The sequence below is a fragment of the Furipterus horrens genome, unplaced genomic scaffold, assembly GCF_987537825.1.
Source record: "Furipterus horrens unplaced genomic scaffold, mFurHor1.1.pri manual_scaffold_8, whole genome shotgun sequence".
Taxonomy (NCBI): Eukaryota; Metazoa; Chordata; class Mammalia; order Chiroptera; family Furipteridae; genus Furipterus; species Furipterus horrens.
The window spans coordinates 27874333-27898344 of record NW_028327178.1 but is presented as its reverse complement, the minus strand read 5'-3'; the positions used below and the strand labels follow the sequence as shown (position 1 = coordinate 27898344).

At 36.4% G+C, this 24012-nt stretch overlaps 1 protein-coding gene across 1 annotated transcript in view; it reads left to right on the top strand.

Annotated features, from left to right (window-relative positions):
- Nucleotides 1–24012, top strand: part of ELP2 (elongator acetyltransferase complex subunit 2) — a 38103-nt gene that overhangs the window by 11354 nt on the left and 2737 nt on the right. Inside the window, exons 5-21 of the mRNA XM_090285643.1 lie at nucleotides 337–414; nucleotides 1916–1980; nucleotides 2786–2852; nucleotides 3338–3478; nucleotides 4812–4907; nucleotides 6181–6281; nucleotides 6478–6609; nucleotides 9666–9815; nucleotides 11734–11922; nucleotides 12767–12836; nucleotides 13360–13455; nucleotides 13600–13657; nucleotides 14253–14325; nucleotides 18887–19079; nucleotides 20761–20882; nucleotides 22360–22493; nucleotides 23047–23160. Coding sequence (XP_090141769.1) covers nucleotides 337–414; nucleotides 1916–1980; nucleotides 2786–2852; nucleotides 3338–3478; nucleotides 4812–4907; nucleotides 6181–6281; nucleotides 6478–6609; nucleotides 9666–9815; nucleotides 11734–11922; nucleotides 12767–12836; nucleotides 13360–13455; nucleotides 13600–13657; nucleotides 14253–14325; nucleotides 18887–19079; nucleotides 20761–20882; nucleotides 22360–22493; nucleotides 23047–23160 — 1879 coding nt within the window. The remainder of the gene's footprint in view (nucleotides 1–336; nucleotides 415–1915; nucleotides 1981–2785; nucleotides 2853–3337; nucleotides 3479–4811; nucleotides 4908–6180; nucleotides 6282–6477; nucleotides 6610–9665; nucleotides 9816–11733; nucleotides 11923–12766; nucleotides 12837–13359; nucleotides 13456–13599; nucleotides 13658–14252; nucleotides 14326–18886; nucleotides 19080–20760; nucleotides 20883–22359; nucleotides 22494–23046; nucleotides 23161–24012) is intronic.

Genomic DNA, 24012 nt, shown 5'->3' with positions numbered 1-24012 from the left:
CAAATGACAATCAGAAGAGCAGACATATAATTTTTTTCGTCTTTCAAGCAGCTTTAAAAGCATTGTAATTCTCATCTAAATGTTTGTGGTTTTTGTACTTTTTCAAAATTCCTTATATACCAGATGATTTGTTAATGTAAATTTCCCCTAAGCCTTTTCATATGAGTAATTTCGTTCTCTGTTACCTTGTTAAACATTGACCATTTAAAAATGCACATGGTCAGTGAGGGCTAAGGATTGACTTCTGTCATCTCCCTGCTAATGTGATGATGCTACCCAACCTCTCCAGTTGGATAAGCTCAGAGTTAGTCATTCTTGGTGTTTCTTATTTTCTAGTAACATGCCTTCAGACCTTGAACTTCGGAAATGGATTCATTCTGGTTGCCTGCTTATCTTTTTTGCCTAATACTGATGGTGAGTGTCCTGTTAAGTTCATATTAAAAGAGCAATATATATTTTTACATCTCCATATGACCAAAACCTAAAAGAAAAATACTAGGTCTAAATTTTATATCTAAATATTTTCATGCAACAGGTTGAGCTCTAGCTAATATACTTTTGTTTTTAATAGTCAAACGATCTGAGCATAGAACATAAGATTAAGAGAGGCTATTAGTAATTTTGGTAGCTGCTTAAAATTTACCCCAATAAATTCAATAAAAAGAAAAAAACAAATAACTTATGTAATCAAGATTGATATTGCTATTTATCATATATATTGCTGATGTATATAGATCTAATTTAGGAAAATGTTTAACTCTTCAGAAGGTAAAGGTCTGGGATAAGTTGGAAGAGTACTGAAGATGGCCATGTGAGCATTTCTTTCAAGAGAACAACCCTCTTACATTCTGCATGATGACATTTTTTGCCTTAGGCCACTTAAAATCTTCAAACAGAACATTTTCCCTTTTGCTATGAAGCCCATCTGTCCCTCTCTCTGATTATCCTTCACAAAGATGATGGCCAGCATGAGTCAGTCTCTCCCTTTGCCTCCTCGGGAACCTGGAGGACAGGCCTGGTGGAGAGAGGCCAGGTCTGGAAGCCACCAGCCTCCTGCCTTTTGGGGCAGGAGCTGTGACTTCATGGTTTCATGTGATGCCTCCACTTTGTGCGAGGACTGCCTTGGAGGAGGAACTCATACATTCTGGTTTCATAACAGAACTTAATTTCTTTCCATATACATTGAAGCCAAGTGACTGGTGTTTAGTGCTTTTGTTTTTAGTGCATTTAAGGTTGAAAATCTTTGAAAAATCCATTTGGTTGCAAGGTGTTTCCTTAGAAAAAGAGTTCCTATTTTATTTTGCTTTGCAGTCATTAGGGCTATCCTTTGATAATGTGAATTAGTTTTTTGTGCTATGAAAGAACCAGTTTTACAGTTGCATCTTTCATAGCTTTTTAATCACATATTTATGTACATGCTCTTTTATGTGGTTCTCTAGTTGCTTCAGGAATTTTGTTTTACTATTGAATTCTCGAACAAAATGTAAGGCCCTCAAAGTAACAAACATACCATTACACCTTTGTGCAGTTACCATGGCGCCAGGCTCACAGTAGCTCTTCCATTTTATTATTCAGTTGGGCTAACTTTTCATATTAGTCTTCTGGCTGACAGTGAATGTGATCCCAGCTTGCTCTCGAGCTTCTCTTGTCACTGCTCCTTCTATCATAAAATACATCTAATGGAGAAAAATACTCTCAATCAGTAGTCATTCATTGCCAAGTAACCATTTAATAGAACATTTTAGAGTATTTATTTATTTCTTAAAGATATTTATTGAGCACTTTCAATTTATTTGGTCAGTGATGTGAGAAATTGAAATCGAGGTTCTTTATTTTGAGTTTAGAATTCAGCATAGGTGATAATCATAACATAAGATGGAACACTTAACAGTGAAAGCCTCTTTTTTCCCCCCAGTACCAATATTAGCATGTGGCGATGATGACTGCAAAATCCACTTATTTGTTCAACAAAATGACCAGGTAATTAATGATGTTTATTAAGGGATTGGCATTAGATTATGCTTAACTGCATTTCTTAATACAGACTATTCGAGATTACAGAATTTTAGGAATGTTCTCATCTAAACCAAAATAAATCAAGAGGAGTGTACACACACACACACACACACACACACACACACATTTTTTTTAACAATTCTTGGTTTACATGGCTTCCCACTCTCTCTGAACACCAAGCAACTGCTGCTTTGATTATCAGGTCCAGTGTTGTCACGGGGAAACAGTCCTTAGGTGAGGGAAGGAGAAAAGGAATATACTGTGGTAGTGTTTTTTATTTAAAATTTAAAATGATATGTATTATACCTACACTCCCTGGTGTAGTGTTTATTTGTGCTTCTGAGTCTTATGTACGCTCTGAGTGGTTAAACTAGGGGAGGGAATTTCTAGAAAGGGGGTTGGTTAAATCTAGGCTCATTTATTTAATAACAGAGATACTTGTTTCTTTGCATTCTGTAAGACAGTTTAAAATGGTTGTGAATGTCCAGCTACCCAATTTTTATCTCTGTTACATCATAGCATATGTCATTCTATTTTCTAAAACACTTAGAGTATTTGAGGTCTGCAGATATTATCTACTCAGCATTGCTCAAATAGATGATTATGAGATTTTTCATGAGACCTCTGTCTTATGTCTAATCAAGTTATGTTCCCAGTTTTTGTTTTTTTTTTAAAGAATCGATAGAACTGGCTGAGACCAAATGAAATCAATGATGTACGTGAAGATATTAAATTCTTACACCAAGTCCAATGCTTTTTATCTTACTAGTTTCAGGAAGTGCTTTCTCTCTGTGGACATGAGGATTGGATAAGAGGCGTGGAATGGGCAGCCTTCGGTCAGTATGAAATTTTGGTAAAGTACATGTGAGGGGGACAAGTACGTGTAACTTCCAAGAAAGCAGCCTTCTATGTTTTAATTTTAAACTTTTTTGTATGTAATATTTTTCTGTTGTCCCAATTAGAAAAGAGGATGCTTATCACTTCTATTAACTATTAATTAGGGTGGTAGACGATGAAACAAGTTGATGTTTAAAAGAGGACATGAGCTGACTATTTCACATGTAGATATTCTTGAGAAGTTCTTTGTAAATTGTAGTAGTCTGTGTATAGGAATACCACTAGCTACAACCATTTATTGGCATTGTGTACATATTTGTCAGTGTTAGTAAAACTGAATATCAAGGTCAAATGAATGAAGGGTAAGGAAGCAAAGTCTAATTTTTTTTCAGGAAATGTAGAAGTGTATAATAGAGAAGAAAGTCTTATACCTTAATTTAAGAATATAATGTTTGAAAAATAATAAATTTTGATTTTTAATTAGGTAGAGATCTTTTCCTAGCAAGCTGTTCACAAGATTGCTTGATACGAGTATGGAGGCTTTATATAAAATCGACATCATTAGAAACTCAGGATGATGATAATATAAGACTGAAGGAAAGTACTTTTACTGTAGAAAATGAAGGTGAGTAATAATGGAAATATTTGATATAATAATATTAGCTGATTCGTTTATGTTTCACTTTATACCTCTGAAACTTAGTTTTTCAGAAGTATCAGAGCTGTACATGAAACTTGATACTATACATTTTTCCTTTTTTTATTTTTATAGACTGATGAGTTTTTCTTATTTTTCTTCTAAGCCTTTTAAAAAATTGGCTGAAAAAAATTTTTAATCCTCACCTGAGGATATGTTTATTGATTTTGAGAGCAAGAGAGAGAGAGAGAGAACATCAATGTGAGAAACATTGATTGGCTGCCTCTTGTGTGTGTCCCACTGGGGCTCGAACCCATAACCTTTTCGTGTATGGGGTGACACTCCAACCTACTGAACCATCCGGCCAGGGCAACTGAAAATATTTTTAATGTTTTCTCAATAAATTAATTTGTATTATGTTACTAAATTTGTAATTTTAGCATAGGAAGACTTAAAGAAATAATGTTAATTATTTGTACCTTCTTTGGAAAATATTTTATAAGACAAGCTAAATTCCTACATTTGAGTAGTACATAATTGTGATTTTCTTATTGTCTGGCATCAGAATAGTACCCTTCTTTGAAGTCCTGATTCTGTTGAAATAATTGTATATGAAGTTATTTTTGTTTTGATTTTTTGTTTGTTTTTGAAGAAGATATTTTTGGATGTGTATCTAAATTGTAAAGTTAGTTCTCAGTGAGCACTGTTCCTCCAGGAATTCTCTTCTTTGTTATTCTTCTTGTTATAAAGCCTGTGAGAGTTGAGATTTCGGTAACAGTTTTATGGGGGGGGGGGGTACCAAGAAATAGTATAACCAGCATATTATGAGTAGCTATTCCCAAACTTGAAAATTTTTGTGATATTTTTATTAACTATTTTGTTTGAAAGGTCACGATACTGATTTTACTTCCTTTACTTCTGCATTTATCTTAATTTTAAAAAATGGTATTCTAGGTTATTATACTGTGATAACAAGTAAGTATAGCTAGGAGGTTGGCATGTTCGTTTTTGGTTTTGAATTGTAGTATAACAATAACTATCCCAGAAATATTAAAAATAGAGCATATTCCTTAATATTTATCTATGACTGGGTAGAGACAAAGGTAGAGAAAAATTTATCTTTAGACAATTTCTCTTCCTGTAATTTTGAACAGTGGGTGAAAATAATGAAATTTAGAATGTATGTTTTTTTTGTTGACTAATAAATCATGATTTGTTCTGTTTATTTTTCTGGATATAAATGTACAACTGAATGGTTATGAAAATGTTCCTTTTGGAAGGGCTTTGAAGAAAGAATACTTCTTCATTGCTTTTGTTATAGATGTTAAAACAGCATTTTCAGTTACTCTGGAGACTGTGCTGGCTGGTCACGAAAACTGGGTAAATGCAGTTCACTGGCAGCCTTCATTTTACAAAGGTAAGAAAAAAACACGTATATCCCTCATTTCAGTTAAGTCTCACAAACAGAATTTTAAGTTGACCAAATAAAATTGGAGGATATTTTTGAGTGTGATTAGAAATCTCAAATGTAAGACATTTTCAAGTTGAAAGAGTATAATCCTGCAGTCCTGTTCTGCTGGACACTCAATTACATTGAAAACTGTACCCATTTATTTGGCCAAATACATGGTGACAGGAAGACAATTTGACTGTGGGTACTGGGCACACAGTGCAATATACAGATCATGTATCATAGAAATGTATACTTGAAACATATATGATCTTCTTAACCAATGTCACCCCAATAAATTTAATTAAAAAAAAAAAAAAGAAAATTGTACTCCTGAGTAGGAAAAGAATGATTCCTGGGATGATGCTGAAACTACCTCATCCTATTAACTTCTCTTCTGAAAAGTTTTGGACTAGTCTATGGGAATTAAGAGAAATTGACTTTCAGGTAAACCTCACTGGATTCTTTACCCTTAGCAATACAAAGTTGGTAATAGCGACACACATAATTTATGAGAAAATAAGAGCCCCCACCCCTTCCTTTTGCCCTTAACCTCCATTTGTGGAATGATACACGCTCAAGTTGGTGCTAGGGTGTAGAGCCCAGTAAGGTGCAACCTCATATTCTTCCCACAGCCCCTTCCTCAAGACAAAAATAGAAAATACCAAATTATTGTTCAGGTAACCACCATTCAGCTTTTATTATATTATGCTTTATTTACTGCAGTTTAAAAAAATTAGATAGTATAGATATTGAGGACCCCTTTGTATTTTTTCCTGAAGCATTGCCTTTCCTTCCTTCCCTAGAGGCAGCTATAGTACTGAATTTAAGGCATTAGCATTCCCATTCCCATGCATGTTTTTGTACTTTAACTACATATTTAAATTCCACATTTATGTAGCCATAAAGAGTAGTTTTACAGCTATTAAAATGATATCAACGCATACTTATCCTCTTATAACTTGCCTTTTTAGCTTAATATGCTAAACATTTGGAGTTGTATCCATGTTGATTCATGTAGCTCTAGTTTATTTATTTTTATTGCAGTTCAATTTTCCACTGTCTAAGTATACCACAACTTGTTTACCTGTTTTTCTATTGTAGCTATTTGTGTTGTTTCCAACATTTTGCTATTGCATTGCTAAAGTGAACATTTTTGCAGTATCCGTGGTGTTTTTACTAGTAATCTGCAAACATAATGCCTGTTGAAAACCTAAAGAAATTAGTCTATATTTTATAGATGGTGTTCTGCAGCAGCCAATGAGATTGTTGTCTGCCTCAATGGATAAAACCATGATTCTCTGGGCTCCAGATGAAGAGTCAGGAGTTTGGCTAGAACAGGTAAAAATGTGGATGTTTAAGGAATAGAAAATTGGATTTGAAATTGGATTTGAAATTGAATATTTAATTCCTAGAGCTGCTAGTGTTTACTTTTTGTATATGTTAAGTAAATGAGAACATAATCTCTGGAATCAGTGGTGTCTGTTGTGAGAAATGTGGACTATTGATTATGGATTCTTTTCTGTCTATTGCATAGGTTCGAGTAGGTGAAGTAGGAGGAAATACTCTGGGATTTTATGATTGCCAGTTCAATGAAGATGGCTCGATGATTATTGCTCATGCTTTCCATGGAGCATTGCACCTTTGGAAACAGAATGCAGCTAACCCAGTAAGAAAAGCACTCTTAAATAAAGCATTTCTGATCAGGTAGAGTGAATCTTGAATGAAGCTTAGGTTAAAAGTGCTGTCTTACTCATAATGCTCTACAGAAGCATAGTAGAGGCATTTAAGTTCAAATGACATCACTTCTTTCTGTAAACATACTGTAGTAGGTAACAAGCTTATGCTTTTCTAAGAATAAAAGTATTCATTCTCCAGAATTGTTGATGTTTTGAAATTTGCACATAGGTAAATTTTCTACATAAGTGAACTTTAAGCTTTATAAATTTTAAGTTCTCCCTTTAAGCTAAGTAAAAATTTTTATGGGAGTTTTTCCTAAAATATGTAACTTCCCTGTCTTAGAGAGGGTAACATAGTTTGATATTTTCTTGTTGAACGGCTAGGTACTCCACAGATAATTACTGAATGAATGACTGACAAAATGGCATTCTGAGAACCTGTTATTTTGTGACAGAATATATGATGCTCTCAGGTGCTGTTAATATGTGTGATTCTACGTGGCCCTCCAAATATTGAGTTCTTTTAGCTTTTTCTTATAATTTTTGGTCTCTTCTCAAAGAGGAATTGTCTTCTTCTAATCATGCTTAAGATTATTTGATCTCTTACTTTCGAATTTGCTTATCTGCTGCTAGGGGAAATGAAATAGGAACATAGTGGCTAAAAGTCCTGTCTCAGGTTTCTCATTTGTAAAATGTGGATAGGAAGAGCACCCAATCATAAGATTTTTATGATGCTTAAATGAGTTAATATTTGTACAGTATAAAAAACAGGGCCTAGCCTATGCTAGATACCATGTAAATGCATTGTAATAAATGAAAGAAATAAGAACATTGAGTGAAATGTGAGTCAGCAGATTCTGCATGTTCATCTGATGGCTTCTTTTATAAAGTAAAAATTCATGGATTTTCATCACCCTTAATTTGTGGGCTTTGTAATAGTTGTGTTATCTGTGAGGATTTGACTTCTCATTACATGGGGTGACTTATTCTTTCCCTTGTGTTTTCTATTTATAGTTGACCTTCACGATTGTTTCCACTGTTAAATGAACCAGGGAATCATCAGCTATGACATTTTTAGATAAATATTTGGGGGAATAAATTTAATTTCATTCTTAACTCAGAGCTCATTTGAGCCATATTTCAGGTGGTCTTTTGAGAGTCTTTACAGAAGAAAGCATCAGATGAGTAAGGAGAAACTCAAACCAGAAAACAGAATTTCACTGTACTTGTGCTTTTAATTTGGCTTCAGATTTATAATAGATACTTAGAAGTATAGAGGGTGATTTTTTTAATTGACTTCATATTTTAGAGAGGTTTTAGGATCAAAGACAAATTGAGCAGAAAGCACAAAATGTTCACATATACTTCTGCCCCCACACATGCACAACCTTCTGCACTGTCAACATCCCAAACCAGAGAGATACATTTGTTACAGTCAAGAGTGATTTTTAAAAACCAACACTGCCCTTTAGGACCTAGAGTGGAAGACTGCACTGATAGTCTGGAAGCGCTGCCCTTTGTGCAGAACTTTTTGGAAACTTTCATTAGTGCTGACTTTAGAATCAATTTTCACTTCACAAAGGAAATTAATATAATTTCTTTATCAAAGCCTTTTTGCATTATTATAATTTATTAACTGATTCTTAGATAGAAACATTGATTTATTATTCCACCCCTTTATGCATTCATTGGTTGCTTCTTGTATGTGCCCTGACCAGAGATCAAACCTACAACCTTGAGGTATCAAGACAGTATTCTAACCAACCGAGCTACCTGGCCAGGGTTCCATTTTATATTTTTGATCAGAAAATAATATAGCTTAGCTTAATTACTGACCCTATTCATCAGATTTGGCTTTGAATGACTTTTTAGATATTTACACAACTTTTATTATCCTCTTAAAACAAGTTTTACCACCGCTTGAGGTTGGTTCAAAAAGATACTCTATGGAGCAGGCATATGACTTTTTTGTATTTCATTGCCATTGCTTTTTTTTTGTCTTTTTTAAGATTTTATTTATTTATTTTTACAGAGAGGAAAGCGGGGGAAAAAGAGAGAAACATTAATGTGTGAGAAACGTCAATCAATTAGTTGTCTCTTGGACACGCCCCAAATGGAGACCGGGCCCACAACCCAGGCATGTGCCCTGATCAGGAATTGAACTGGTGACCTTTCGCTTTGCAGGACGATGCTCAACCAACTGAACCACTATTTATTTATATGGTGGCTGGTGCAGGCTTTTCCTTAATAAGTGAACCAGCTAGGTTTGATTCACCCTTCTGTCTTCTACATCGGCCGTTCCTCTTAGTAAAGAAAGCCATTGAGATACACACTCAGAATCTACTAACTCATTTTACAGAGTACTCTTTCCTTATTTAGTTTAACAAATAAATACTCTCATAGTACCTAATATGTACTGGCATTGTTCTGTGTGCTTTACAAATATAAACTTATTTAATTCTCATAACGATTCTATGAATTTGGTAATTTTACAAGAGTTAATTTAGGCACAGAAAGGTTGAATTGTGTCTGGCTTCTAGGAGGCACTTAATAAATAATGAATGGAGGAGTCCTGACCTGTGTGGCTCAGTTGGTTGGGTGTCATCCTGCAAAGTGAAAGGTTGATGATGTGATTCCTGTTCAGGGCACATGCCTAAGTTGTGGGTTTGATTTTCAGTTGGGGCGCATATGGAAGGCAACCGATTGATGTTTCTGTCTCACATTGATGTTTCTCTTCCTCCCTTTCTCCCTTTCTTCCCCTTTCTCTAAAAATAAATAAAATTAAAAAATAATAACAATGACTAGAGGGGAATTTTCCAAAGTTACTGCTTTAAAGGACACAGCACATGCTTAAATGTTTAAGATCTAATATGCTTGACTGGAAAACGGATGCTGTAATTTTAATATCCCATCTTTTTTACTTAACTTTTCACCTTGCTCAGGGGCTTCAGTCTTTCCAGGTATAAGGCCTGAGGGCTGGAGGCATTATTTTGAGTGGTGGTGGTCTTTGATTATTTTGATGTGTCATGAGTACTTTTCATTACAGAGGGAGTGGACTCCAGAGATTGTCATTTCAGGACACTTTGATGGTGTCCAAGACCTAATGTGGGATCCAGAAGGAGAATTTATCATCACTGTTGGTACTGACCAGACAACTCGACTTTTTGCTCCGTGGAATAGAAAAGACCAGTCACAGGTAAAATGTCATTCTGCTTGACCGATCCACTTTGAAAAATATCCGTGAGCATGTGAAAAGTTGAGCAACGTCATTAGCCATCAGGGGACTGTAAATTAAAGCCATGATGAGATGTCACTGCACACCCCCTAGGAAGGCTGAAGTGAAAAATACAATAACAAGTGGCGATAGGGGTACAGAGCAACCGGAGCTTGCATACGTTGCTAGTGGAAATGTAAAAAGATACAAGCACTCTGGGAAACAGTTTGGTATTTTCTTAAAATCTTAAACATACATGTACTCTTTATAATTCAGATAATTCAAATGTTATCATCAAGATGTGTTTGCTGTAGTTCCACAGAAAAGTTCTATTGTGCCTTGTGATCTAATTAGGAAACACTATCAAGTCTTCAGTAAAAGCTAATTTCTAATGTCATATAGTGTTAGATAATAGTGGTTGAGGGTGATTCTTGTTCGGAAAATTTTTCAGTCTTGGCCCTGAACTCAAAAAAATTATGAGACTACCACTGGTGAGCCATTGAACTGTGCAATGCAATAGAGAAAGCCAGTATACTCAGCTTCAATTCCTGGCAGAAATTCCTGGAACCTGAATGCGGGTCAGTCCACGAGAGCTAATGGAATTTCCCACTGACACTGTTGCTTCGGTAGCATGTGGGAGATTCAGGTTAATAGAGTTGAGGACATGTGGAGTAACATTATAGTCAGTTGAAAAACAAGGCAAATCAGTGATTTGGAGTGATTTTCTGTTGCTCTTGGTGATTTGTTACCGATATGGCTCAGTTGTTTATTTGGAATCCATTAAAAAATTTGATAATTGGACATAATAAAAATAAACTTTTTGCTCTTTGAAAGACACCATCAGGAAAATGAGAAGACAAGTGGGGAGAAAGTATTTACATATTTGAGAAGGATTTATATCCAGAATACATATAAAACTTTTCATAACTCAATAATAGGGAAACAAACAATCTGGTATTAAAAAACGGGCAAAAGATTTGAACAGCTATTTCTCCAAGGAAGACATATGGCTAGAAAGTAAGAACAGGAAAAGATAACACCATTAGTCATTAGGGAAATGCACATTAAAGCTACAGTGAAATACCATTGCACACCTACTGGGATGGTTACAGTTAAAAGACTGACGACCAAGTGATGAGGGAGTGGGCAACTAGAACTCTCATATACTGCTGTTAAATGTATAACTGCTTTGGAAAGTACTTTGGCAGTTTCTTAAATATTTAGATATACATCTCCTATATCATCCAGCCATTCTACTTATAGGTACTGCTTACCCAAGAGAAAAAGAATCTTATATCCATGCAAAGACTTGTACGCAAATGTTCCATGACTGCTTTTTTAGTAGGTGACAACAACTGTAAATAACCCAGTGTCTTACCAGTAGGCGAAGGGATCAGTAAGTAGTGGTATAGTCATACAAGGAAGCACTAGTCAGCAGTGGAAAGGATTGAACATTGATAAACACAACAGCATGAATGAATTTGCCCCGTGGTCACATTTCCAAGGCATATTACAGTGATTTTCAACCAGTGTGCCACAAAAATTTTTTCAATATGCAATATTTAATCAGGGGCACTGAGCTCTTTTTCCATTGGATTGTCAAATTAAAAAAATGAAAATAGCCAACACAACAATTGCCATCTGGTGTGAATGAATCAAAATTAGACCTGTTTTTTTTCTTCTCAGATCTGCCAAAAATGTATTTTTTGGTGTGCTGGAGAATTTTAGAAAATTAGTTTATGTGTGCTGTGAGATAAAAAATAGTTTGAAAATAAAAAAACTTATTTGCCTTGTTTTTCAATTGAGTGGCATAATAAATTATTTTTGCACCTGATATTTTGCTTGATGAAAAGAATTTCTTTTTGAAATATATGATTCTTTATCCTATTTTAATACCCAGGTAACTTGGCATGAAATTGCACGGCCTCAGATACATGGATATGACCTGAAATGCTTGGCAATGATTAATCGGTTTCAGTTTGTATCTGGAGCAGATGAAAAAGTTCTTCGAGTATTTTCTGCACCTCGGAACTTTGTGGAAAATTTTTGTGCCATTACAGGCCAATCACTGAATCATGTGCTTTGTAATGTGAGTATTCTTCTAAATGTTTTAAGTAAATCTTGTCACTTCGTTTTAATTTTTAAAAACTTTGCTTAAGGCTGTAAATAGAGTATATGGGTAGAAAGGAAGTTAAGTCATTTTATTGGCTTGACAAACTTTTGTGTGAACTGCAGTAATTTAAATATTTAAATATTAAAATATTTACTATTAAAATCAGAAATTTTTAACAAAATTAGCCAAGACATTAAAAAATTTAAATGTTAAATTAAGGTATGAATACTATATAGTATCACTGTGCTGGTTTTGATGGTTAGCATATAGTTTCATATGAGATAATTTGATTGATATAAATTGCAGAGTTTGAGCAGATTATTGGAATTTCAAATGGCACCCTGTAAAACATTTTAAAAATATTTGACTACTTTAATATGTTTAATGAAAATATGGATACCTTTCTGGGAAACATCTGTGTTTGCATGAGCATCATTAGGGATGTGCATGTGAGACTGTCTTGGAAGTAGAGCTCTGAGCCTTCCATTTTCAGCTCACTCTTCGCTAGAAGCCAGCCCCGTGCATTTCCTGTCAGACCCTGAAACCCAGAGAGCTGTTAGGGTTCGATGAGCTTATGGATGCGAGGGTGCCCAACTTTCTGGATTGGGCAGAGGGTTGGGGGGTTAGCTGGACCCTGTCTGTTGGAGAGCGATTGCTTAGCATTGCATGTGCTGGCTCAGGAAATGGAAGTGTGGGCAGATACCCACACAAAGGTGGTCTTTAAGCTGCTTCTCAGCACTAATGAGCATGACATTTTTGTCATGCCTGAGGTAACAGTAACTTTCAGTGTTTAAAACATACATCATACTTTTTATTCCAGCACGACAGTGAACTTCCAGAAGGAGCTACTGTCCCTGCTTTGGGATTATCAAATAAAGCTGTCTTTCAGGGTAAGGCTTTAGCCTCCAGAATTATTGAACCCACAGTGGTACATAAAACCTACTTACACACTTGTTCAGCATGTACTTAATATTCATTACAGCCAATATTTTTTTAAAAATTGCAGTACACACATCTCTCTTTATCACATATTTTGTGGTAAGTACTCTATACAGATGCAGACCTTGAAGCAGGTGCAGCTTTCACAAAGTGTGTCATGGAGCAGAGCACTACAACCATGGATGCTAATATGGGAGCCTAAAGAATGTTCCATAGTTTTAAAAGTTTGGGAAATGTTAGGTCAAAGAAAAGGGAAGAGTCATTATGTAACTGACTAGTACTCCTAGGAGCGCATTTGTAAAACACGGGAGTAGTTGAAAGACTTTTGGCTTTGGAATCACGTGGGTATGGCTTGAATTAACACTGCTTTTGAGTGCCACTACTTTCTAACTGATGGCCTTAATATTAGAACGTGTGTAGGAGACATAAAGGTGGTGACTACATTCATGATGTGATGTGTTTCTTTTAAACTAGGAGATATAGCTTCTCGGCCTTCTGACAAAGAAGAGCTGTTAACTGGTACAGGTTTTGAGTATCACCAGGTGGCCTTTCAGCCCTCCATACTCACTGGTAAGAAATTAAAAAAAGATGATTTAATAGAATCATTAAGTACTTATATTTGTGACTGCTGACCTAAATAAGTGCTCTACTATTTACTTTTTTATTTGCATGGAAGTAGAAAAAAATAATTGCAGTGCTATAAATTTATTGTAGAACCTCCCACTGAAGATCAACTTCTGCAGAATACTTTGTGGCCTGAAGTTCAAAAACTGTAAGTTAAACTTTTAGCCATTTGATCTATTCTATCATATCTTGTGACTCACCTCCACAACTTGTTTTTTTCCTTTGCTTTCCTCTCACCTACATTTCCCACTCTGTTCTAAAGATCTTTTGGTGCCTTTCATGAGGGTGGAGAGTCAAATTTTACATAGGTTTTTGTAGTACTATGTTTTATATTTACTAGTCTTGTTTATTGGTCTTAATTTTTGAAGTAGAGAAGCATAACTATATATATCCTCCCCCCCTTTAAAAGAAACTTTTAAAGTTTTGTTATTGTTTGGTTTTCTTTCCTTTATTGGTCCCCCGTTAAAACCTTTCCATGGTTTGCTTATGGTACTGGCTGGTTGGGGGTGAAAACTTGTATTTTAATCTAATTATATGAATAAGTTGTATTAATTCTAGGAAGCTGGCATTTTTCTCCAGTCTCTTTGTCTTTTTCCCAAATGTTTGCCTAGACAGAAATTAATGTTCCGTGAAAGAACTATATGTTAACTAGAGAGAGTGATATTCTTTTCACATTTAAAAATTTTGCGTCATGAGGATATTTACTAATATAGGAGTCATGCATTTTCTTGTTTTAATTTTAGATATGGACATGGTTACGAATTATTTTGTGTTGCTTGTAACAATTCAAAGACCCTGCTTGCCTCAGCTTGTAAGGTAGGAAATTTTACTTTTTTATTCTACTTGGTCACAGGTTGAGTCATTAAGCTTCTGCAAGTTTGGTAGCAATTTAGTCAGAACACTGTGTGAATGGCCACTGGTACCTGTTTTTTCTGACTCTTGCCTTCTCGGTCTCTTTCTTTCTGTTTCATCAAAAGCTTGCAGTTGCATTTATATCTGTTTCAGCAGTTGCCCTGACTTGGTGTGGCTGAGTGGGGTGGGCATCGTCCTGCAAACCAAAAGGTTGCTGGTTCGATTCCCAGTCAGGGCACATGCCTGGGTTGCAGGCCAGGCCCCTGGTTGGGGGCATGTGAGAAGCAACCAATCGATGTTTCTCTCTCACATTGATGTTTCTCTCCCTTACTCCCTTCCTTCCCCTCTCTCTAAAAATAAATTAAAAAATCTTTTAAAAACCTATTTTCAGCTGCACATTTTTATTCCTAAATACTTGATTAGAACTGCTTTATGCTTCTACTCAAAAATTACTTAATCAGGTATCTTAAAATGAAACCCGAGAATATGATACATTTTAAATAAATGGAGTCCTGGAGACACAGGGGAATGAGAGGTGATACTCAGAGGGTGCTCCATCCGAGGTTTCTCAGGGACTCCCTTGGTACTGACCTAAGAGTGGAGTCCTTCCACCCATGCCAGGGTGAAGCAGGGTGGTAGTCTGCTCAGCTAGCCACCAGCGTGAACTATAGAATAGTGCACTTCAAACATTTGCCTGGGAGACTTAACATTGAACTGTTTGGTATTTATCTATATGCTGTGGAGTTAAGTAATATTTATGGAGGATTGTCTCAAGGGTCTGAGACCCACACAGTCCTCTTAAGTTTTCTAAAAATTATCTATGTGTTTTAACCATGATGATGAGAGCTGCCAATCTGGATGGTCCACTGTGCCTGCTTTTGCTGTGGCTTCTTGCCACTGGCCTATATTGAGAGGCATCATAAGAGATACTGCTGCGCCCTCCTCCTCCACCCCCCTTGCCTGTTCCCTTTGTGGGGATGGTACTGAGATTATGTCCTTCTGTTACAGGGGTCTGTTGAAAGAGTGGGGATTAGCAGGAATAGCTGTGCTTCTACTGAGCAGCTAATATGTTTTTTGCTTTGGGCACTGTTAATCATATCATTGTTTTATTTTTTCAACTTGGTTCACTTGTAGCAAGCATGTGCAACTAACTTTTATTATTTTAATCTGTGTCCTTTTTCTCTGTGCGTTTTATTTTGATAAAGAGGCATGGTTGATAATGTGGCTTGGGAAGTTTCAATATGAATATTTGTGTAAGCTCACCTGCTCAATAGAAGGACCCATGGAAACTCCTAGTAGCTTTACCATCTGGGCACCAACCTCAAGGTAGCTGGGTTTCTGAGCGAAGGTGCCAGCCAACATTTTGTTATGACTGGTAAAGCAGATGATTAGATGCATCTTTATTTTAAACTAATGTTTTTAACAGCTTTATTTAAATGCTATTGGTGTTCTATAAGTTACATGTTGAAAGTGAACAATTTGAGAAGTTTTGACAAATGTTTATATCTGTGAAATCATTAGCACAATCAAGATAATGTACATATCCATCAATTCCCAATATTTTATCTGCCCCATGTTAATTCTTTATTCCAGCCTCTCCTTACCCTCTCCAGCCCCCATCCATAGAAAGCCACCAATCTGCTTTTTGTCATGAGAGTACTCCGCATTTTCTAAAATTTTATGTAATTGGAATCATATAGTATGTACTTTTTTTGGTGATGGGGGTCTGGCTTTTTTTATCCACGTTGCATGTATCGATAGTTCAGTTTTGTTGTTGTTGCTGAATAGTTTTCCTTTTTATAGATATAGTGCAATTTGTTGATCCATTCACTTTTTAATGGATATTTGAATTGTTTACAAAATTTTTGGCTTTTACCAGTAAAGCCATTACAAGTTTTCTTTTGAGCAAATACCTAAGAGTGGAATTGTTAAATGATTTGGTAGATATATATTTACATTTTTAAGAAACTGCCAAAGTGTTTTCCAAAGTCGTCATACCCTTTTACATGCCCACCAGCAGTATATTAGAGTTCTAGTAGCTCCATGCCCTCACCAACAGTTGGTGTGCTCACTCTTTTTAACTATCTAGTAGGTGTGTGATAGTTTATTGTGGTTCTGTATGCATTTCCTTAATGTGTCAGTTTTCCACTCATGTATCTTCTTTGATGAAATATCTTCATATATTCCTGCCCTTTTTTTTTTTATTAGATTGTTTTATTACTGAATTTTGAAAAGTTCTTTATATTTACTGGATCAACTATCAAGTATATGCTGTGTAGATAATTATTCCCAGTGGCTTGTATTTTCATTTTCCTATGAGTGTTTTTCAAAGAGCAGAAGTTGTATGATTTGGTGAAGTCTAACTTACCAGTTTTTTTCCATAATTAGGTTGTGTTTTATTTTAATATACTTCTTTAGTACTATAAATTTTCCTCTAAGCATTGCTTTTGAGGCATTACACAAATTTCCATTTTCATTTAATTAAAAATACTTCCTAATAGTACTTTGATTTCATCTTTGACCTATAGTTTATTTTGAAATGTATTATTTAGTTTTCATATTCTGAGTGTCTTCTAGTTATCTTCCTGTTACTGGCTTCTAATTTAATTTCATTGTGGTCAGAAAACAGATATGATTTGAATCTTTTAAAATTTATTCTTGGTAAGGTTCTGTGTTATTTTGAAAAGAATGGATTCTATTTCTGCTGGGTGGAATGTTCTGAAAATATGAACCACGTCAGAGTGGTTGATAGTATTGTTCAAGTATTTGTCCTTTCAGTTTTATCGGGAGTGGCGTTTTGAAATCTCTTGACCATAACAGTGGACTTGTCTTTTAATCCTTGCAATTCAATCAGTTTGTACTTTATGTATTTTGAAGTCTCTTAAAACATTGTTTATTGTCATATTTTCTTGATTAATCGACCCTCTTTAATTTCTGGTAATAGTTATGCTTTGAAATCTACTTTGTCTGCTGTTAATATAGCTACTCTAGTTTTCTTTTGAGTAATGCTTGAATTGCATATCTTTTTCCCATCATTTTACTTTTAAGCTACTTGTTTTCTTTTATTTCAAGTGGGTTTTAGTGGGGCAGTATATAGTTGGGTCTTGATTTTTTATGCATCTAGTTAATCTTTCATTTTATTAGGGGTTTTATTAGACCATTTACCTTTAATGTCATAATTGATATGGTTGGATATAAATCTGTCATCTTGCTATTTGTTTTCTACTTGATCCATCTGTTTTTTGTTCCATTTTACTTAGATTGGATTAATTAATTACTTTTTATGATTTTACTTTATTTCTTCTGTTTGGTTAGTAGATATAAATTTTTGTTGTGTTATTTTATTGGTTGTTTTACATTTTATAGTATACATCTTTAATTTACCACAGTCTCCCTTCAAGTAATATTGCACTATTTTATGTACAGTTTAAGAACTTTAAAGTACAGTATACTTTCATTTTTCCCTACTTTGTGGTATTGTACATTTTCCTTATTTATAGAAATCCCATAACATATTGTTATTATTTTTGTTTTGACCAATTATCTTTTATAGATTTAATTAATAAAAAAATTCCTATCAGATATCATTTTCCTTCTGCCTAAAGGACATTCTTTTACATTCGCCATAATATAATTCTGCTAGTCATGAATTTTTTTTCAGATTCTGTTATCCTGAAAAACATCTGTTCCTTCATTTATGAATGATATTTATGGCGGGTAAGGAATTGTTGGTTTTCCTTTTGTGCTCCATTTTCTTTTGACGTGCATTGTTTCTCATGAGTCTGCTGTAATTTCTTTGTTCTTCAGTAATGGATATTTTTCCTCCAACTGCAATTTCATATTTATTGCTGGTTTTAAACAATCTAATTATTGTTGGTATAGTTTTCTTCATTTTTCTTGTGCTTGGGTTTTATTGAACTTCTTGGATCTGCAGGTATTATTTTCATCAATTTGGAAAAATTCCAGCCATTATCTTTTTAAGTATTTTTAATTCTCATCCTTTTGGGGCACTCTAGTTACACCTGTATTTAACTACTTGAAGTTGTCATAGAGTTTGATGATATTTCTTTTCCCTCTCTGATTCATTTGTCTCTCAAGGGTCAGTGGTCTTTGTTCCCAGTTATCTCAATTTTGGAGTGCCATCATTTTTTCATACTTTGTATTTTTAGTTTTTTCACACAAGAGAGTGAATCTCATTCTGTTATTTCATATTGACTAGAAATGGATGTCGTTTTGTTTTAAAGGTTCTATTTATTTATTTTTAGAGAAAGGGGAAGGGAGGGAGAAAGAGAGGGAGAGAAACATCGATGTGGGAGAGAGAGAGAGAGAGAGAGAGATACAGGGACCTATTGTTGCCTCTCGTACTCCCCCAACTGGGGACCTGATTCGCAACCCAGGCTTGTGCCTTGATAGGGATTCAAACTGGCAACTTTTTGGTTCGCAGGCCAGCACTCAAATCCACTGAGCCACAACAGCCAGGATGAAGTGAATGTCTTTAAACTACTGTTTCATTTTTGTCCTTCAGGCAGCTAAGAAGGAGCATGCAGCCATCATTCTTTGGAACACTACATCTTGGAAACAGGTGCAGAATTTAGTTTTCCACAGTCTGACTGTCACACAGATGGCCTTCTCACCTAATGACAAGTTCTTACTAGCTGTTTCCAGAGATCGGACCTGGTCACTATGGAAAAGGCAGGACACAATCTCACCTGAGTTAGGTAAATACAGTTTCTGATTAGGAAGATTTTTAATGAGATATAACATTTTGTTCACCTTGAGCAGCTGTTGGGTGAAGAGAAACAAAATTGGTAGCAGGTAAAGGCCAGAGTCTCACTGTTGTGAAATCTTTCAAAATTCTGTTATAATTGAAGAAGACTTGACCTTTCTTGTAAGATTTAAATGCAGGTGGTCTTTGGGTTGACTTCTTTGTGATTTTGTAGTCAGGATGGCATGTGTTCAGACATCTCAGTTAAAGAAACATAAAAATCAATGGTAGAAAATTTAGATTTTGCAGATGGTTATAGAATGCCACCATAAAACCAAGTGGATGGCATTTTCCAGTTTAGGAATTTATGGGACAGGAATAATGAAGATATAATTAAATTATGAAACTTAGAAGGACCGTTATCTTTTATCCTTTTCCTACCCACTTCTGCCTCTTTGATAATTGGGAGGGGTGTTTTAGGCATCCATCTGTGAATAACATGACCCCTGGGCAAAATGTTAGCTTACCTACTTGCATTCTATGCTGAGCCTGGCATAATTAAAAAGAAAAGGAAAAAAGTTTTGTTATTTCCACAGTGGCTGTTCCTGTTCCTCCAGTTTCTTCGGGTAAAATCTAGAGGGTGTTTAAAGTATCTCTGTGTTGTTTACTCTTCTTTTAAAAAAATGTTTTTCTATTACAGTTGTCCCATTTTTTCCCCCATTTCTCTCCCCTGTCCTGCCCCCCTCCCCCCTCCCACAGTCAGTCCCCACCCAGTTGTCCATGTCCATGGGTCATTTATACCAGTTCCTCGACTAGATCTTTCCCCTTCTTACACCCCTTCTCCCCTCCCCCTCCCCTCTGGTCACTGTCAGTTCCTTGTTTACTTGCCTCTGGTTCTATTTTGAGTTTTGTTAGTTTTGTTTGTTAGGTTCCTGTATTAGGTGAGTTCTGTGTTGTTTGCTCTTACTTTTAATTTTTCCATTGATACATCCTGCATTTACTTTGATCTTGTGATATTTGTAGTTCCTTAGTTCCTTGTCTTTTAGAGAATACCAGGAACTATGATACATACTCGGCAGTATATGTTAGAAGATACTTTCTCTTGCAATTAACTAGTGATTTCCTAACATGCAACCTTTACTCTTTAAAAAATTAAAGTAATACTAGTAACATATCCATTAATTTGCTTTATCTTTATGGGTTATGGATTACTAGATACTTTCTTCCCTCCTTATAAGCAATTATGTATTTTAGGTTTAGTCCTTGTAAGGGCTAGAAGTTACCTTACATTTAAATCTTACAAAGGAAAATATTTTTTTAAGTTTGGGTTTTTTAAAAAACATTATTTAAGGGAACATTAATCTTTCTCCCACAGCTTAATATGCAAATCTGGCTATTTCCTGAATAAGATAAATTGCTTCAGGTTTCTTCCATAGAAAGAACTGTTAGCTGCGTGCCTGGAAGATGTTTGTCATCTTTCACTAGAGTGACTAGTCAATATAAAACCATTTTCTATTGGAACAATAACTGTGCTCCCATAGCCTCTGGTGAGGAGTTATTTGCCTAGCCTTGGTCTGTTGCAAAAGTTAGCATATGTAGGTTGAATGTGCACTTTAACATAGCTTTTTAACAGGCCAAAAAAAGCCAAAATAGCTTCTTCTGCTTTGTGAGTAGTGCATATGTGTTTGTTTCAGACCCAATTTTCAGCCTCTTTGCCTTCACCAACAAAGTCACTGCTGTGCACAGTAGAATTATTTGGTCCTGTGATTGGAGTCCTGACAGCAAATTTTTCTTCACTGGAGGTCGAGACAGAAAGGTAATTTTTTTAAACGTAATATTTTTTTCAAATGTAAAATGGTATTATTACAGGTACGTTTGGATAGAAACCACATAATCCTGACTTTCTGGTACAACTTTTAAAAACTGCTTTATGTATTTTTTCTGTGTTTTTCATATGCATACATAAAGAAGTATTTTCTGGTTAAAAGTTAAGTACATTTCTCTGAAACCTCAAATATAAGAAGACCTTTTAGACACACGACCTGAATCAAGTGGCCCCAGTGGGAGAGAAGTAGTAAATGAAATGGATCAAGACTAAGAAAGTAGGAGAGCAGGAGCAGGGCAAGGGGGCATAAGGCAGAAAACAGTTCTACTTTTTCATACTTTCAGGAATGAAACTTTTTTCTGTAATGAATGATTGCTACCTTTTCGTTCAATGGTGAGAGTGGGGCGTGTGTATGTGTGATCAACCCTTTCCAAAAACCAGAACAAGTTAGCTAGCAGGAGTGTTGTGACGCCTTGCGCTTGTTCTCTGGGAACGCTCACCTGGCTTCTGGTCTTTCCCTGACTTCGTACTCTGTTTCCTTTTACTGCAGACCAGAGTGGTGAGGCAGTTGAGCATTTCCTTTGCTGTCCCTGCCCTCTCCAGTCCTAGTCATGGTACACATTACTGCAGCAGAGGGCCAGCATGGACATGTTGTCACTCAGTGAGACACTGAAATGTCAGCCCTAAAACGCTTGCCCTCAGACCTTCACTTCTGTTTACTTGCCCGTTTAATTCTTCCATGACATTTATTTGCCAAGGAAGCAGGATTGCTTCTGCCCTCCACAGTCATGCCCAGTAGCAGCTGGCCCAGCTGTGGCTCGCAGGGATCCATCAGGGCTGGCAGAGACGAGGCATCATCCGCTGCACATGCTCCGAAACTCCCTTCTACTTGCTTGGGCAGAGCTTCTGCTTGGAATCTTGCTTTGGTCCTGCATTTTGAAATTATTTTCTGCTTTACTTCCCTCTCCATTTCTTTGTGACCAATCACACTCTCCTGAGGCATGAGCTTCCAGGGAAGCCTCATGTCTTATACGGGGTCTCCTCAATGTTAGGACCACTGAGCTGATGCCCTGAGCAGTGGGTGGTATAGAGGAGGAGCCAGGGACTTCACTGGTCCCCATACATTTGTGGTAACTTCTTGGGCAGGTGCATGAGGCCTTCCATGACGATGTGATCAGTTGAATCTTGCTGGGTGAGAACTGGCTTCCTGAGTGTAAAGACACCCCCTAGCAGGGACAGTCCATGTTGGCTGCACTTAGGTAGTTGAGGTCTCAGAGGCTTGTATCTGCTACACTGTGGCCTCTCTGTGATGCTTGAAGTGCTCTTGAGTCCTGGAACACAAATGTAAATGTTGGATATTTTTAAATGCCAGAGCAAATATCTTGAATTATCTGTGTCATTGAAACTAATGCATTGCTGGAAGCCTTGCAAGGAGAAAGTTTTACAGAGTTTGATCTGTTTGTGATAGGTGGTTGTCTGGGGTGAGTGCGACTCCAGCGATGACTCCATCGAGCCCGGCGTCGGCCCCTGCTCCTCCGTCCTGGACGTGGGTGGGTCCGTGACAGCCGTCAGCGTCTGTCCTGTGCTTAGCCTTTCCCAACGGTTAGTCTCTGTGCGCGGCTTCCTTATATGCTTTCTTTAAGAAGACCACTTGGTTTGTCAATATGTAGCCCTTGTATACTTTTCATTCATGGGTTCTCTTAGCTTCCAAGCTGCTGTTTTTTTCATAAGGCATATGTTTCTTAATAAGAATTTTTAAATTGATAGAACTTGGTGATATTCATGATATTTAAAGTAGTGAAGGGAGATTGGGAGTGTAGCTCAAAGGTTCTTACTTCACCCAACTCAGGACTGTGGTGCTTTCTGTGAAACACGTGTCTTCAGCAGAATGAGGGCCCCTGCAGCCAGCCCGGGAAATGTTGCTTCTTGGGCTTTGCCAATGGAGCACAGAGGTAAACTGGGCACCTCGCAGGAGAGGAGGCTCCCTGAGGACACGGTACAGCCGCACACCGTATTCGGGGCTGCTGGTTTTACACAGAGGCCTTTGTAAGCTTGGGTGGGTGGGAGCACCGTGAAGAACCACTTTAGTGTGATGATGGAGGTGACAGAAGTCCATGCTATGTTAATAACTGCCTTCCTCCCTCCTTTAAAACAGATATGTTGTTGCGATAGGATTAGAGCGTGGGAAGATTTGTTTATACACCTGGAAAAAGACCGATCAAGTTCCAGAAGTCAACGACTGGACCCACTGTGTAGAAACAAGTCAGAGGTATTTTCTTCCTGTTTTTGCTTCCATCAGACTAGATTGAAATCATGAAATCTTCAGCAGAAAATTTTATGCCACATTTGCATGGAGAAGGACACAAATCACAAATCTGTATTTATGGTGCCCACCACTAAGTGCTCCCCCTGTGTTCTGTGGTATAATTTCTTGAAATTGGGGCTTGTTACCAAATGGTACTTGGTTTTTAAAGGTTTGCTTAACCAGATTGCTTGTTTGCATAATATTATCTTTACAGATAACACCTTTGAAAAAAGTGATTTTCATAATGATGTGTTTTAGAATTTGATAAAATTGATTCAAAATATTGATGATTTTTGAAATATTATTGATTGTGTTTGGGTGGCATTTGGACACTTGAGCCCTGGTCCTAAATGGAGCAAACTGTCATGTTCCCCTCAAAGCCCTGTGACTGGCTGTCAAGCACCGTAGTCTGTCCCTGAGCCTCACACCTGGGCATCGGCCTTTGCCACATGAACTGGTTAGAGTACTTGCTCTAAGAATAGGGATCACTTTAAAATCTATTTTTCTTTACACATTTTACTTTTTAAAAACATTTAAACTTAGAAAGGTTACCAACTTCATTCTATATCAGATTTTCTTAGGATTCTTCAACTTTCATATATCTGAACTATTCAGAACATAATTTCAAAAACAATTCTAAACAATATCATGATGTGATGATTGGCTCAAAGGAGAGAAATTTGTGAGCACGTCTCTTTCATGGTGTTTCATCCCGGGGAGCTTGTCTCTTTACCCACAAAGCATGTTAGTGCTCATTATAATTGTGTTTGTAAAAATGAAGTCTACCTTTATTGTTGCTGCCCTCATGGCTGCTCT